The sequence below is a fragment of the Neodiprion lecontei genome, chromosome 1 (assembly GCF_021901455.1).
Source record: "Neodiprion lecontei isolate iyNeoLeco1 chromosome 1, iyNeoLeco1.1, whole genome shotgun sequence".
Classification (NCBI taxonomy): domain Eukaryota; kingdom Metazoa; phylum Arthropoda; class Insecta; order Hymenoptera; family Diprionidae; genus Neodiprion; species Neodiprion lecontei.
Window position 1 is genome coordinate 28,573,593 of NC_060260.1, and position 13,526 is coordinate 28,587,118.

The window sequence follows — 13,526 nt, forward strand, 5'->3', positions numbered from 1 at the left end:
AGCGAACATGGAGCAGAGAAAAAAGTTTCAATTTCGCAATAGAGAAATTTTTCATTTCTAGTACTCTTGGTACTTTCCATTTCTCATTTAAATATACTTTGTTTACTTTCAGCTGTTTGCTACTGCGCTACGCAAGCCAGAATTCGCTCGACGAGAGCTCACAGAAACACATTCCAAGGGAAAATGGAAAGGACAAACCACCTTATCGAAACCACCATCACACTAATCGGGCATTCGACGTGATGAATACCATGAGAAAGTAAGTGTTACATTCAATAACTTGCGTCTACCGTGCGTAGAAAATTAATAGATCGTACACATCCGGCATATGCCGAGGAAAAAAAGCTGCTTTTCGCAGAAATTTATAGTTAAAGTCTCATTAATTTGTATCCCAAGATTTTAGTACACAACCTGTTACGTTTTACTTATATAGATTTTCTATTATTTTCTCGATTTGTTTTTTTAATTTTTTTTTTTTAAATTCTTTTCGCTTCGCAACTTAACGCCTCCATGACATAACAACATATCCGACAGTGACCTTTGCTAATTCATCATGATTTCAGTAACAAATTACCGTCAATTTAGCTCCTGATTCAACGGTTGCGCGAAGATGTGAGCGTGGTCACTAGCATATAATGAGCAAACTATTACACACTTTCTACTTTTAGAGGCGCCGCGATATTCGGGGGGAAAAAAACGAACACACAAAAAATAGAATGATAATAAATTGAAGAGAAAAAAGAGATTACAACGGAACAGCCTCCGGTGAACAAACGGGCTAATCTTAAGGAGTTTCGTCATCCACCGCATGAAACGCGTAGTGCAATTTGTTTGTCTGCTCCTTGCTTTTTTTGATCTTCTTGGTCTAGACTTTTTTATGTTACGAACGTTTGGTACGTCACTGATTCAATACTCTGCGGAGTGTGGCATCTTTCGTTTACACCATCGATATAAATAATCTTGAGCATTCTCTGGAATTCTCGGTGTAGCCCGATGAATCGCCGCGACCGGATCCAGGCGTTTTTTCGATTCTTGTTAAGGATTTATGAAATACCCTCGAGTAATCGACGGACGCTATATCGGGCCGGAAGTTTAGAATTTAACACGTACCGCCGTTTCATGCATCAACAGATTTTACTGCTTATTGTAACAGCGTGACACACCTTCTTTGAACATCATTATTCCTACCCTTCGAATAAAACCTGGAATTTTCATGGTGTGAAAGAAAAAAAATGTGAACGGCAGCGTATAGACACTGGCGATGTACAAAATAATTTGAAGATTGGAATATCACATTTTTACTCCCCTAGATGAATGACCTCCCATCACATGTAACGAAGATGTAGTTCGTTGAATGTATCTTGGAAAATTCAAACTCGAAACAGCAATTACAACATTCACATGTTTTAAATCTCTGAAAAGCTCAAATATTCTCATCAATAATGCTTCTACTCGCGACCATAAAAGTGGACGCTACAGGTATTCCTCAAATTCAGCGCTAACGTTGTTATATCTGGAGTATGAAACTTTGCTTTCATGTATTATGCTCACTGTGTAATTCCCTTTTCAAAATCGCGAAAACTATCGGCGCCGTTTGAAGGCTGGAAAACTTTTCTTTGCTGTTAAAGTCGATACCTCTTCGGAAAGAAGTCGCGTCTACGATCTATTTTATCACAACTTTGGGCAAGGATAGGCATAGAACTGAGGAATGGTGAGGGAAAAAAAAGTTTGACACAAAATGCAATTGATCATAGGCAAAACCTGCTTTGCGACGTGACCTTGGTGGCGGATGGCGGGGTGGAAGTTCCTGCCCACAAAATGGTGTTGGCCGCGTGCAGCCCGTACTTTTATGCGATGTTTACGAGCTTCGAGGAGCGGGAACGAGAGAGGATCACTCTGCAGGGTGTTGACCACGCTGCTCTCGACCTCCTCGTCGACTACGTCTACTCCGCGGAGGTTCACGTCACCGAGGACAACGTGCAGGTGCTTCTGCCGGCGGCGAATCTCCTCCAGCTAAACGACGTCCGTGACGCGTGCTGCGACTTTCTTCAGGCCCAACTCCATCCGTCCAACTGCCTTGGCATCCGAGCCTTCGCCGATCTCCACGGGTGTATGGAGCTCCTCGCGCACGCCGACAGCTACATAGAACAACATTTCTCGTAAGGGTCATAGATACTCGTAACCATGATGATTGTGCGCGGTTCCCTCGTCTTACCACCTTTCTTTCACTTCTGCTTTCGATCGTGCAGAGAGGTAGTCGAAGGAGAGGAGTTCCTCACCCTGACCCCGCAACAAGTCGCCAAGCTGATATGCAGCGATCGTTTGACTGTTCCGTCCGAGGAGAAGGTGTTTGAGTGCGTTATATCATGGGTCCACAACGATCTGGAGCGAAGGCAAGACCACCTTGCTCAGCTGATGGAGCACGTCAGGCTGCCTCTCCTTTCTCAGGAGTACCTAGTCCAGAGAGTCGAACAGGAACCACTGCTAAAAGCTAACTTGCAGTGTGAGTTTTTGAAGTGGCAGTGAACAGCCGGAAATATCTATAGATACGTATGAATGTTGGCCGGAAGCCGAAGCATTTCAAGTGATTCAGTTTACACGAATTCGTTTCAGGCAAGGACTTTCTCATCGAAGCTTTGAAGTACCATCTCCTCAAAGGGGAGCAGAAAACCTTGTTCAAAACCGCAAGGACCAAACCACGGCAGCCGGTCGGTTTACCCAAGGTTCTATTAGTTGTCGGGGGACAAGCACCCAAGGCCATCAGAAGCGTTGAGTGCTACGATTTTAAGGAGGAACGATGGTACCAAGTTTCCGAGCTTCCTACGCGACGCTGTAGAGCTGGTGAGTTTTATTTTTTTCAATTCCAGTCATACTTTCGAATAAGACCCTTCTACCATTGTCCTCCTGAAGAGTGAATCTTTATGCGCAAACTTAAGTGTCCTGCGATTATTGTACATTCCGATCATATTCTGGAGATTAATTATATGTAATTACGCAGCATGAAAATATCCTATATATTTACTTTCGACTTGGGACATTTCTTAGCTCACTTCTCATTTATCAATTATTAAATTTAGAGTTTCTACAACATGCGTTACACAAACGAAGCACGCAGGAAAGTATCGACAAATTCGAACTGTTTTGACAATTGGACCGAAAAAATATTGCGGTTTATTTATGTGAGCAGATGCGATTGTTATTCTAAAGTTCGTGGCCCGAACTGTGACGTGAATAATTTGCGGAGAGTCCGTTATACCTGTAACCAATATTTATGAATTCAACGTTCCTGAATGGTATAACTCGATAACTTCCGAAAAGGTATAACATATACCATTATTATAGATGTACAGAGTAATATGAGAAGGGAATGTGTCATTCTTTTACCATCAGGCCAAGCTTCAGCATTTTTACCTGTGAATAATACCTGTTACTGCGGTACCTTACGAAATCAAATCTTGCCGTAACTGCTCGTAGCAGTCAAGAGGCGTCGGCTGATGTGAGTTGACCGATGTCACAAATCCCGAGAGGCACTTTTACCTGCATTTGATCCAAGAAACTACGAATAAACTGTTTAGGATTATTTTACAGGAAAAATTCCCTCAAGGTAAAACAGCATGTGGCCTCTTAAACCATGTTTAAGTTGATACTGAAAAACGTGGCAATCGTTCGAAACCCTGGAACTACAATTATCTCCCTCAAAAATTATTAAACAATGCAATGCAATTGTGTCTGAAGAATGTTTTGTGATCTCCGTTTCCGCAGGACTTTCCGTTCTCGGCGGTCGAGTTTATGCTGTTGGGGGCTTTAACGGTTCTCTTAGAGTTCGAACAGTAGATGTTTACGATGCGGCGTCTGACCAATGGTCAGCCTGTCCAGGCATGGAGGCTCGAAGATCAACCCTGGGCGTCGCAGTCCTCGGTAACTGCATCTACGCGGTCGGTGGTTTCGACGGTTCAACCGGGTTGAACTCGGCCGAAGTCTACGACCCTCGGACCCACGAGTGGAGGATAATTGCACCGATGTCAACGAGGCGGAGCAGCGTCGGCGTCGGCGTCGTTAAGGGCCTTTTGTACGCGGTATGTCGCTGTTCCAATTCCACCCATCGATCCTCCAAAAATGTTTTATGAGAGTCCTATTTTACTAGAGTGGTTGAGTTTGTTGGCGGCTTTCGTTTGTGAAAGCAAATTATCACGTGTACAATTTCAGGTTGGTGGTTATGACGGTGCCTCTCGGCAGTGCCTCTCGAGCGTCGAATGTTACAATCCGGAAACCGATCAGTGGAAAGCGGTACCAGAAATGTCCTCACGTCGAAGTGGTGCCGGGGTTGGAGTCCTCGACGGTATTCTGTACGCCGTTGGAGGTCATGATGGGCCTCTGGTAAGGAAAAGTGTCGAAGCCTTCAACCCCGAGACTAATCAATGGACCTCCGTCAGCGACATGGCTCTCTGTAGAAGAAACGCCGGTGAGTTTATACCCGAAAATTTAATTCTTATCAAAAAATATGAAATTTATGAACTCTTCAACAAGAAATGTAAATGTATATCAAGTAAGCATGTTTTTTCGCGTAACGTTGATTCAGCATCACGGGTTGCTGCCGTTCATAGTTGCGCAAATTCCTTCTTCACAGTCATTTGACTGTATGATGGGTAAACGCTACAGTTTTTTAATGCAACTACAAAATTGTGTTCGTGATTGGACCTTCCTCCATTCGATCTTTCAAGCATCGGCTTTTCCGAACCTACTATCTTTAATGAAAATGACACTTTCTTTGATACCACGGTAGGCGTTGTCGCGTTGAACGGGATGTTGTACGTCGTTGGCGGCGATGACGGAACGTCGAATCTCTCCTCGGTCGAGGTGTACGCTCCGCGTACGGACACGTGGTTAACCCTGCCAGCATGCATGGGAATCGGTCGCAGTTACGCCGGTGTGGCTATAATCGACAAGCCGTTGATGGGAACCCTGACGATGTGAGGTATGCCGGCCGCTGGACACCCGTTCGACGTAGATAACGACGTGGAATCGACCACCGATCATCTACGGGAATCGGGTCCCAGCGGCACTCCGTCGAACCACTCGGAGCAGCACGCACCTCCGCTCTACCACCAGCTTAGCCACGACTGCGAGGGGCCACGTTGCCTGTGCCAGAGATACGAGAACGGGGAACTTGCCGCGGCTGTTCTGAACCAGAACCGGAACCCGAACGAGCTTAGGGACTACGAAAATCATCAGAACCTCGGGCGCGGTCATCGGCGCCCAACCCAGAGCCACCCGAACCTGAATCCGAACTATCAAAACCCGATCGATTTCATCGCGAACGACAACCACGCGACCGGAAGAAGGGGCGGAAGTGGACACGACCGCGACCGCCGGCACTACGAGCCTGAAGAAAACATTTACGAACGTCTCGACGAGGTGCAGGGCTGCAGGGAAGGTGATCATACCTACGAGCGCATAGACGATAGAGCGTGGCATCGCAGGGCTCGGTACCGGACTTCCGGTCCCCAAAACGTAGCTGGACCCAGCGACGTCTACGTCGATTCTAGGCGCATAACGGGGCCCTCGTGTCTGAGCAGGCTGGGGAGGAACTGTTTCTCGACCGAGAACATTGCCTCTGCGTCGAACCGACGCTACGTATATCAGCTCGGTCAGAACTGCACGTGCCAATTTTGCAGGCATCTCGACGCCCGCGCTGTCTGCCAATACTGCAACAACTTCCACGACAAACTCCGGTACCAGGATCCGGGGACCCTTCCCAACCTCGCAGGATCAAGACACTACATATATCAGCTATCAAGGAGTTGCAGGTGCGCCTTGTGCCAAGATGATTCGCTTTATACTCGCTTCCCCATCAACTCAAGACTCTCCGATTCGTTCAGGCGGGACTGCCACTGCCGAAATCCGGGAACCTGCTCGTGCAGGAACAGATTTTTGTCGTACTCAAATCCCGCGATCTACATCGGCAGGATTAACCATGCGGTAAACAATCCACTCTACGCGACCCCCGTCGGCATTTTGGACCCGAACCCGTCAACGTCGAGCGGTGCGCAAGGACTCGGCGAGCCCTCGACCAGCACCGGTCGGACCTCGGGTAATTACGCGTCGAGCAATCCTTCGAGCTCCGGGGTTCCCGCTTGTTCGGGAAATCGATCAAGCGATCGTCAGCACGTCTGCGATGACTCCTGCATACGGAATCCCAACGTCGGCGGTGTCTATCAGATCCTGGGCAAGTGTGAGAGAGCCGATTGTCATCACGGCAGGGTTTCCATACACTGGGTGTTCGTGAATAAATGGGTTCCCTCGTGGAGTGCCCAGGATTCTGTACCCGAGGCCGACGCTAATCCCGAACCTGCGTCCAGAGATGACGAACCTCGAAATCAGCCGGAAGGTGACGCGGACGAATCCTAATTTCTGAGAATTCTTGACTGCGTGTCAGTCAATTGTAAACAAGGTAGATGAAAATGTAAACATAATGATATTAATAATAATTACCCCAATACCTCTAATCCTTTCCTCTTTAAAAATTGTGAGCGTCAAATAGTATATCTATATTTCTTATCTCGTATATAATAAATCGATATGATTGTTCTATTCTTACATCACGTGATTGGATATAAAAACGTTTCGGTATGTCCTTACACTCCTACATAAGTCCTCGTCGAACAATAATAATTGTTACATGTGTTGTATGTATCTACCTATTTCCATGTTTTAGGAAAAAAAATAATGATGTTAATAAATTAGTAATGCAGCTGACGCGCGCCGATGTAAATTAAAGTATAAATGATGTTTACTCAAGTACTAGTTGAAATTTGTGATGAGAAGATTTATTATAACGTGGCGGTAGTTTTGACGATAATAATTCGAATACTATTGCGTGTCTATATTTTCTCTAATTGTTATATTTAATTGTAAGCTGTTTTACGATTCATATATCACTCGCCCAAATCTTTCGTACGAATATATAGATAGAAGACAACATAAAAATACTTTCAAATACCATTCCATTTTATTAAACGGTCATTGATAAACAGAGACCATATCTTACTTTCGGATAAATTTTCTATTCGACGGGATGTGCGCATGTGTTTACGCATTGCGTAAAATTATTCTTTAATTTCCATCCAGTCCTTTCCGATAATACCTGGAATACTCTAATTTTCTTTTCATCGTCAGTCTAGATGTACACCTATAGCTATGAGATTGAGCAGTCAGTATTAGGTGTAGCTATAGTGTATACGATACAAATTGGTATAAAATTAATATAAATCTATATTACGTACATCTTTCTGTAAATTTATGTATAGAAAAGATACGCTATGCAGCTTGATACATACATCACCCCAATTTTTTAGTATAGGTACATTCACTTCGGTATGACGTCCCTACTGTACAGCTTAAAACGCGAAGTTGCTAAGAACTTTGAAGAGCGGGGAAAGAAAACATGTGAATAATGAATAATGATAACAATAATTGAAGAATTTTCCCAACAATTATCTTAAATCTGCGTATAAACTCAAAACAACAGCTAAAACCATTCTCGGCCTAATAAATTATTTAAAGAAATGTAAAATTCTCAATCGTTATATATTATGATGAAACGAAAAGTAATACGAAAAGAAATGGGAATTATCGAACCTCAGATCGAATCTATTCAATTAACGATAATTATATATTTATTTTTTGTAACTGAAAAATTGTAAATCTCAGAAGTATCTAGACAACTCGGCGAAGTATGCTATCTTTGATAATAATAACAACAAGAACAACAATAATAATAATGACGATAAATTTCCATGCATTCTTGTTTTAATATTTGTATCTCTCTTTAGATCCTGGGGGCGACAACTGGCTCGTAAATATCGCTGAAAAGCACCACGGAGTGACAGCTCAAAGTGATTAATAATCGAGTCAGCTTGACAAACAGACGCAAAGGCGCGGTAATTGACTTGCGGAACGTCAAAGATGCGCGTGTGTGCGTGCGTGCGTGTTCGTACAATATGGAAGAGATAAGAAATTCCATAATGTCAAACCCCCGCGGTGATAAAAGAGCTCTGCTGGTACAGACGCCAACGCCGAGTTTCCTGGTTCCGCGTTGACGTTGGGGGCTGATTAATCTCAATCGTGATCTCCCGGTCTGATCAATTTCGTGGAAAGCAAGGAAATGTCAATTTTATCCGTGCATGCAGTGGGATAGGGCTTCAACCTTGTCGGCAATTTTTCAACCTTGGGTCACGCACGACGTCCCGATTATTGCCAGCCAGTCATTTGGCAAGCATTTTCAGCGCGTTTCCGGTAAACAAAATACGTACACCGCCTGACCGACAGCTGGTTCATGTTACACTTCGGCATATGTCAATCTAACTAAAATTTCAACGGAAGCTACTTTGCACAAGGCTTCGAAGTCTCGATAGGCATAAGACATAATGTAGTTTTTACTCTAGATATTGCATTACGTCCGTAAGGAATTTCCTGTTAACACACCGGCAACAGCCACGTATAAATCTGGCCTTTTACTCCCCGTTGTGTCTACTCGCACTCTATATACTTATTATTTTGTAATAGCGTTACGCTAACTCACTTCACTATCGCATGCCGGTATTCGCATAAGTGTGAGTACACACCTGGTCATTGTAATACAACAGAGTGATAGCAGTTAGCCTTCGTTCGCGGGGGAGGCGATTACCGATCAGACAAACCGCACGTCGCAACACCGTTGAGGTTTCGCTCTTGCAAAAGAATTCCGGAGCAGGCTGACTACCGCCCGTCGGCCTCCGCCACGAAAGATACCGAAAATAAATAAACAAATAAATCGAGCTGGCTGAAATATTATATCTCGGAAAAATTTGAAGGATTTGATATTCAAACGAATTAACCCGAATGTTTCCAGCGAATTTAAATTCATTTCAAAACTTAATTTCTACCGCGGTGTAGGTACACGGAGATCTGTACTGCATCCCTTAAACAGAGATATAGCTAATTTTGCTAATACGGTTTATTTATTTATTTTTTACTCTTCTTAATGCTATAGAATCGCTCTAGTCATCCAATCTGGCATTGATCTAGATTTCTATGCTCTGGCAGCGAGCGACGTACGCTTAAATCATCGGCACACTTTCTCAACCATGAACGATGGACGGCAGTAACGCGGTGACCAGATTCGTTGTGTCATTCCTTTGCACGCTGTGATGCGCTATAGATATACGATAGATAGTATCTTATACGTAAGTGTATGCATCGAGCGGTAGAATGCAGATTTGATCGAAAACTGGTAGAACAACTTGCAAAGCTTATCTGTTATCAAATATCAAAGCAAGCCTCAAGCTACCGTGTATTTGAAATACACGGTAATCGAGGGATAATTGGGATCTCCGCAATGTCCGTGCATACCAGAATAATTACTTGCTGTTATATCGTGAATATTCTATTTCTTCTGCTTTTTATTTTCAACAAATTCTTTCCAGTCCATGTTTCCCTAACATTAAACACACTTAATCTATCGGCAATGGTACGTGTTCGAGAAAATTTTTTTTCCCATATAAGCTTATACATATATAAATACGGGCAAAAAATCAAAGTCAAGGTCCGTGCGGCAAAGCATATTAAACGTAAACCCTTCATCCTCGATCTATAAATGTAAATAAATTGGACATGTTACGCAACAGTGTACATAATAATTATCCGTGATGTCGGATTACAATCGTACCGCCCAACGACCAGGCGATTTATTAATTCTGGGTCTTCGACACACACTCGTATGGTAGTACCACGATTAACATGGACGGCGCGTTTGGATTCGTAGCCCTGGTGAAATGGCGCAGGGTGTGGTCACCTTAGTCTCAACCGTATCTACGTCCTGGTCGCCCGCACAGTCGTGTATAAAACGCCCGGCCACGTGTCCAAGTAACAATAATATTCCGACCGATCTGACGGGCGTGGTCTTCGAGGCCGTTTACGTGATCCTGAGCCACGCGAGTGTTTCTCTCTGGCACGCTCGCGATATAATAGCGTGTGTAATTCTTGTTCCATGTCGTGCGACACTTTAGTTTCACTACAAGAAGTCTTTCTCGATTATTCACGACCGCTGCGTAAAAGACAGTTAAACAAGAATAAGACAGAAAGAAAAGGGCAAGGATCGAAGAGAGCTTCGCTCGATTCGGAGGCCGCGCCTCTTCGCCTCGGACAGTCTCGGTACTTTATACCGATTAAACTCTTCGAGGCAGGAATAATTTCCATATATTATCGCGACAGTCGACTTGGAATCAGTTCAACTCGATTGGCGTGTCGACGAACTTCATTCCGGATAAACGCCGCAAAATTGCGCATAATGTAAACACTTTAATTGCACGAAAGTTGAGCCGTTAGATAAGATACTCTTGTCTGAACGCATTAGTGACTATGACAAAGAGGGTGTTTCAGTTGCATCATCGCCTTCTAGGATGAGGAACCTCTCGAGTTATAACTCGAAGAATAATAAAATGATCGTTAATCAATGTGAGCTATTTGCGTTCAGAAGCACAACTGCGGTATTTTCATTAAAATCGGTATCTCATTCGATCTCAAATATTCCCCAATTCGATTACTTTCACACAAAGATTCAATCACGGATTCGTAAGAATTCTTACTGCGACTCATCGCCGATAACGAAGAGACAGCAAAAATCCTTACGAATCGTGAAAATAAGAATTTATTACACGGACTTAGATGAATCACATGTGTGACGTTTAATTTTCTCCGTGCGTTCTCACGAGTTAGTTCCATACCGATGTTACGTTATAGTTTGCGGAACGGAGTCACGTTATGATCTATATCGCAGAGATTGCGCCAGTAATATGTTGTACACACAATCATACAGATATTATGTATGAATATATGTACGCGTACCTACATGGTCGCGAGACATTTTTTGGAATTCCCAGCTGAGAAATACTAAACCCGGAAGTTACGCTTCTGGACATGACCACGCTCGGTATAATATAAAAGCGAGCTGCTGAAAAACCCCGATCGATTCTGTAAAATAATCATAATGCTCCCAGCTAAGTACAGCGATAACAATGAAAAGTCGTTTTTGTCTCCGATTCATATCAACAACCTCCTCCGTCGATCATTGATCGTTTCGTATATCTGCCTAACTAACTTGCTTCATAAAAAGTTAGCGGTCGCGTGGGAACTTGTTGAAAGAATGGTATCGCAGTTTCAGAGGTGGACCTAAGCGTTGCGTTATCAGTGGAATAATATCCGTTTCCTTACCCCGTTCCCAAGCTGATGCGCGACTCAATTCGCAGATTTCCCTGATCGGGAAAGAAATGCCAAAATATGAAAGTATCGGAGTCACAACACCCCGGGTATTTCCGTTAATGTTAACAAGAGAGACAAAGCGAATCGGAAATTAGGTTTCATTTACAGGAGATCATCACGAATGGCTACTTTTACATCTGTCGATACACAAAATCGCACACGCGATTCGTCGCCATCCTGTCTAGATATTTGTAAAAATCAAGCCTCCAGTCCTGTTTCCGAGACAATTGCGTCACTTTAAATTACCGAAAAGTTACACGCTGGACGATCGATCCTTAAAGTATAACATTCTGCAGTGTATCAAACTATTAGGTATAAGCTGAATAGGTAATCCCGTCAGAACGTTGCTCGCCTGACTCGAAAACCGTAATTGCAAGCTGGGGCTATGCTCGTTTAATTACCACGAATAAATTAAATATACGTGGTAAACAAACTCTTGATCCAGTAATTATTATAGTCATATCGCGCTAACGCGAGATCATAACATAAGAGGTGTAATTTTCCGGGTGCATATTGCCCCAGGCTGCTTACACTGCTCGGCGTTCTTTGCTAATGATCGAGCTCAGCATCCGAGCAACATGCGACCGGTTATGCTCGTGCACTAGGCATGTTCTTCGCACACATGAACATATATAATGCGGCAGCCGTGCGTGTGTTTGGTAATCATATTCGCACACGTAGACGAATCCAATTGGTACTCCATATCGTAAAACTACCCAGATGCGGTATTACCTCCGTTAATAAACCGGTGTCGATATCAATTGATTTCAATCATCGGTGCATTGCATTAAAACTGACGATTTTATCAGCGCAACAAATATTTTCGTTCTATGGTTTTTTCTGACCACATTCAGATGTCTTTTCGTTGAATAAACCGATTATCTGTCGTGCACGTTTAGCCGCCCGTATATTGCGTGCCCATGAACGCCCACCAAGTGAATACCGAGGTGTGGGGCGTTGACTCGAAAACTGCCTACTATACTGTCGGCGGTAGCTCTTACCACTTAAGACTCTGTGACTGGCGTCTTAATTCTGGTGGACGGCCCTATGGCCATGTTTAATTACGAATGAGTATAAACACTAGACTAGACTGTGTCCAAAAAAGTCGACTGTTTTTTTTTTTTTTTTTTTTTCTAATCCAAGTCGTAAATATGGTTCCAAATGACGAAAAAAAGATGCAGTCCAAGCTTCAGCTCTTAATATTAATACTTGGAGGTGCATCATGGCTATTTTCTATTTCCCATTGAAATAACATAGAAAATAGAAAATCCCGATGAGATACCTCTAAATATTAATATTAAGAGCTGAAACTTGGGCAGCATCTTTTTTTCGTAATTTGGAACAATATTTTTCACTTGAATTTTGATTAAAAAAAACAGTCGGTGTTTTTTTTTTATACAGTCTAATAAATACCTGCGGTATAGGTATGCGTGGTGCCGTTTTCACACTCTGTTTCTTTCATTCTTCTGATCTTGTATCTTATGCTAATTAAAGTCTCCGTTCCCCTTCCCGGATCACTTGTGTTCCGAGCGCTCAAATTCTGACAGCTAATTGTTCCAGGTCGTTACAATTTCCCCATCGTTTTTACACCTCGATATTTTTTGCGTCAAAAATAAACTTACATTTAACAATATTGGACGTTCGAACGAATCCTGTATATGTATATATATATATATATATAGATAAGCGGCACGCGTACAGAGTCGACCTATAGATTTAATTAAATCCGGCTTTCACTGTGCGGCTAGTCGAGAAACAACCTCCTGTGTTGACCTCTCGAAGGGGAAGTTATCACGCCGCGTGCGCACCAGGCACGCAGGGTGAGTGGAGACCGTTTTTCCTTTGTACTGGGTGATTTGTCGAAGTGGACTGTGGCATTGAGTTCTTCCAGTGATCAAGACACACGTAATAAAAACTCGGATCTATATGAGGGAACGTTTCTTTCGAATGAGGTCGGAACGACGGTAACTGCAACGGTATAAGATATGAGGATTTGTCTTGTCGACGTAGATCAAGGATGTAATCTTTACCGATCTTACGTCAACGCAGCATCTTTACATCCGACTTATCGGGTACTTTTAATACCGACTTGACCAATAGATAGGTTATTAGAGTTGCAGTTGAAACAATTCTGATTCGCCTGATAGATATAATACTTGCGTCAACGCAAACATAGCAACAACGCGAGCGAGAATAATAATGACAGGATTAACGAGGAATAACAAACG

At 43.3% G+C, this 13,526-nt stretch overlaps 1 protein-coding gene across 4 annotated transcripts in view; it reads left to right on the forward strand.

The window, feature by feature from the left end:
* Positions 1 to 13,526, forward strand: part of LOC107223645 (ring canal kelch homolog) — a 65,966-nt gene that overhangs the window by 50,415 nt on the left and 2,025 nt on the right. For 2 of the 4 annotated variants that reach the window (XM_046729728.1, XM_015663398.2), the window contains 7 exons: positions 113 to 259; positions 1,755 to 2,159; positions 2,250 to 2,503; positions 2,614 to 2,841; positions 3,763 to 4,076; positions 4,207 to 4,462; positions 4,784 to 7,791. In XM_046729728.1, the coding sequence (XP_046585684.1) occupies positions 243 to 259; positions 1,755 to 2,159; positions 2,250 to 2,503; positions 2,614 to 2,841; positions 3,763 to 4,076; positions 4,207 to 4,462; positions 4,784 to 4,974 (1,665 nt within the window). In that variant the 5' untranslated portion in view covers positions 113 to 242 and the 3' untranslated portion in view covers positions 4,975 to 7,791. Of the gene's footprint in view, positions 1 to 112; positions 260 to 1,754; positions 2,160 to 2,249; positions 2,504 to 2,613; positions 2,842 to 3,762; positions 4,077 to 4,206; positions 4,463 to 4,783; positions 7,792 to 7,832; positions 8,921 to 13,526 lie in introns of those variants that run through there. The other 2 variants (XR_006902483.1, XR_006902484.1) reach the window with 2 other exon arrangements.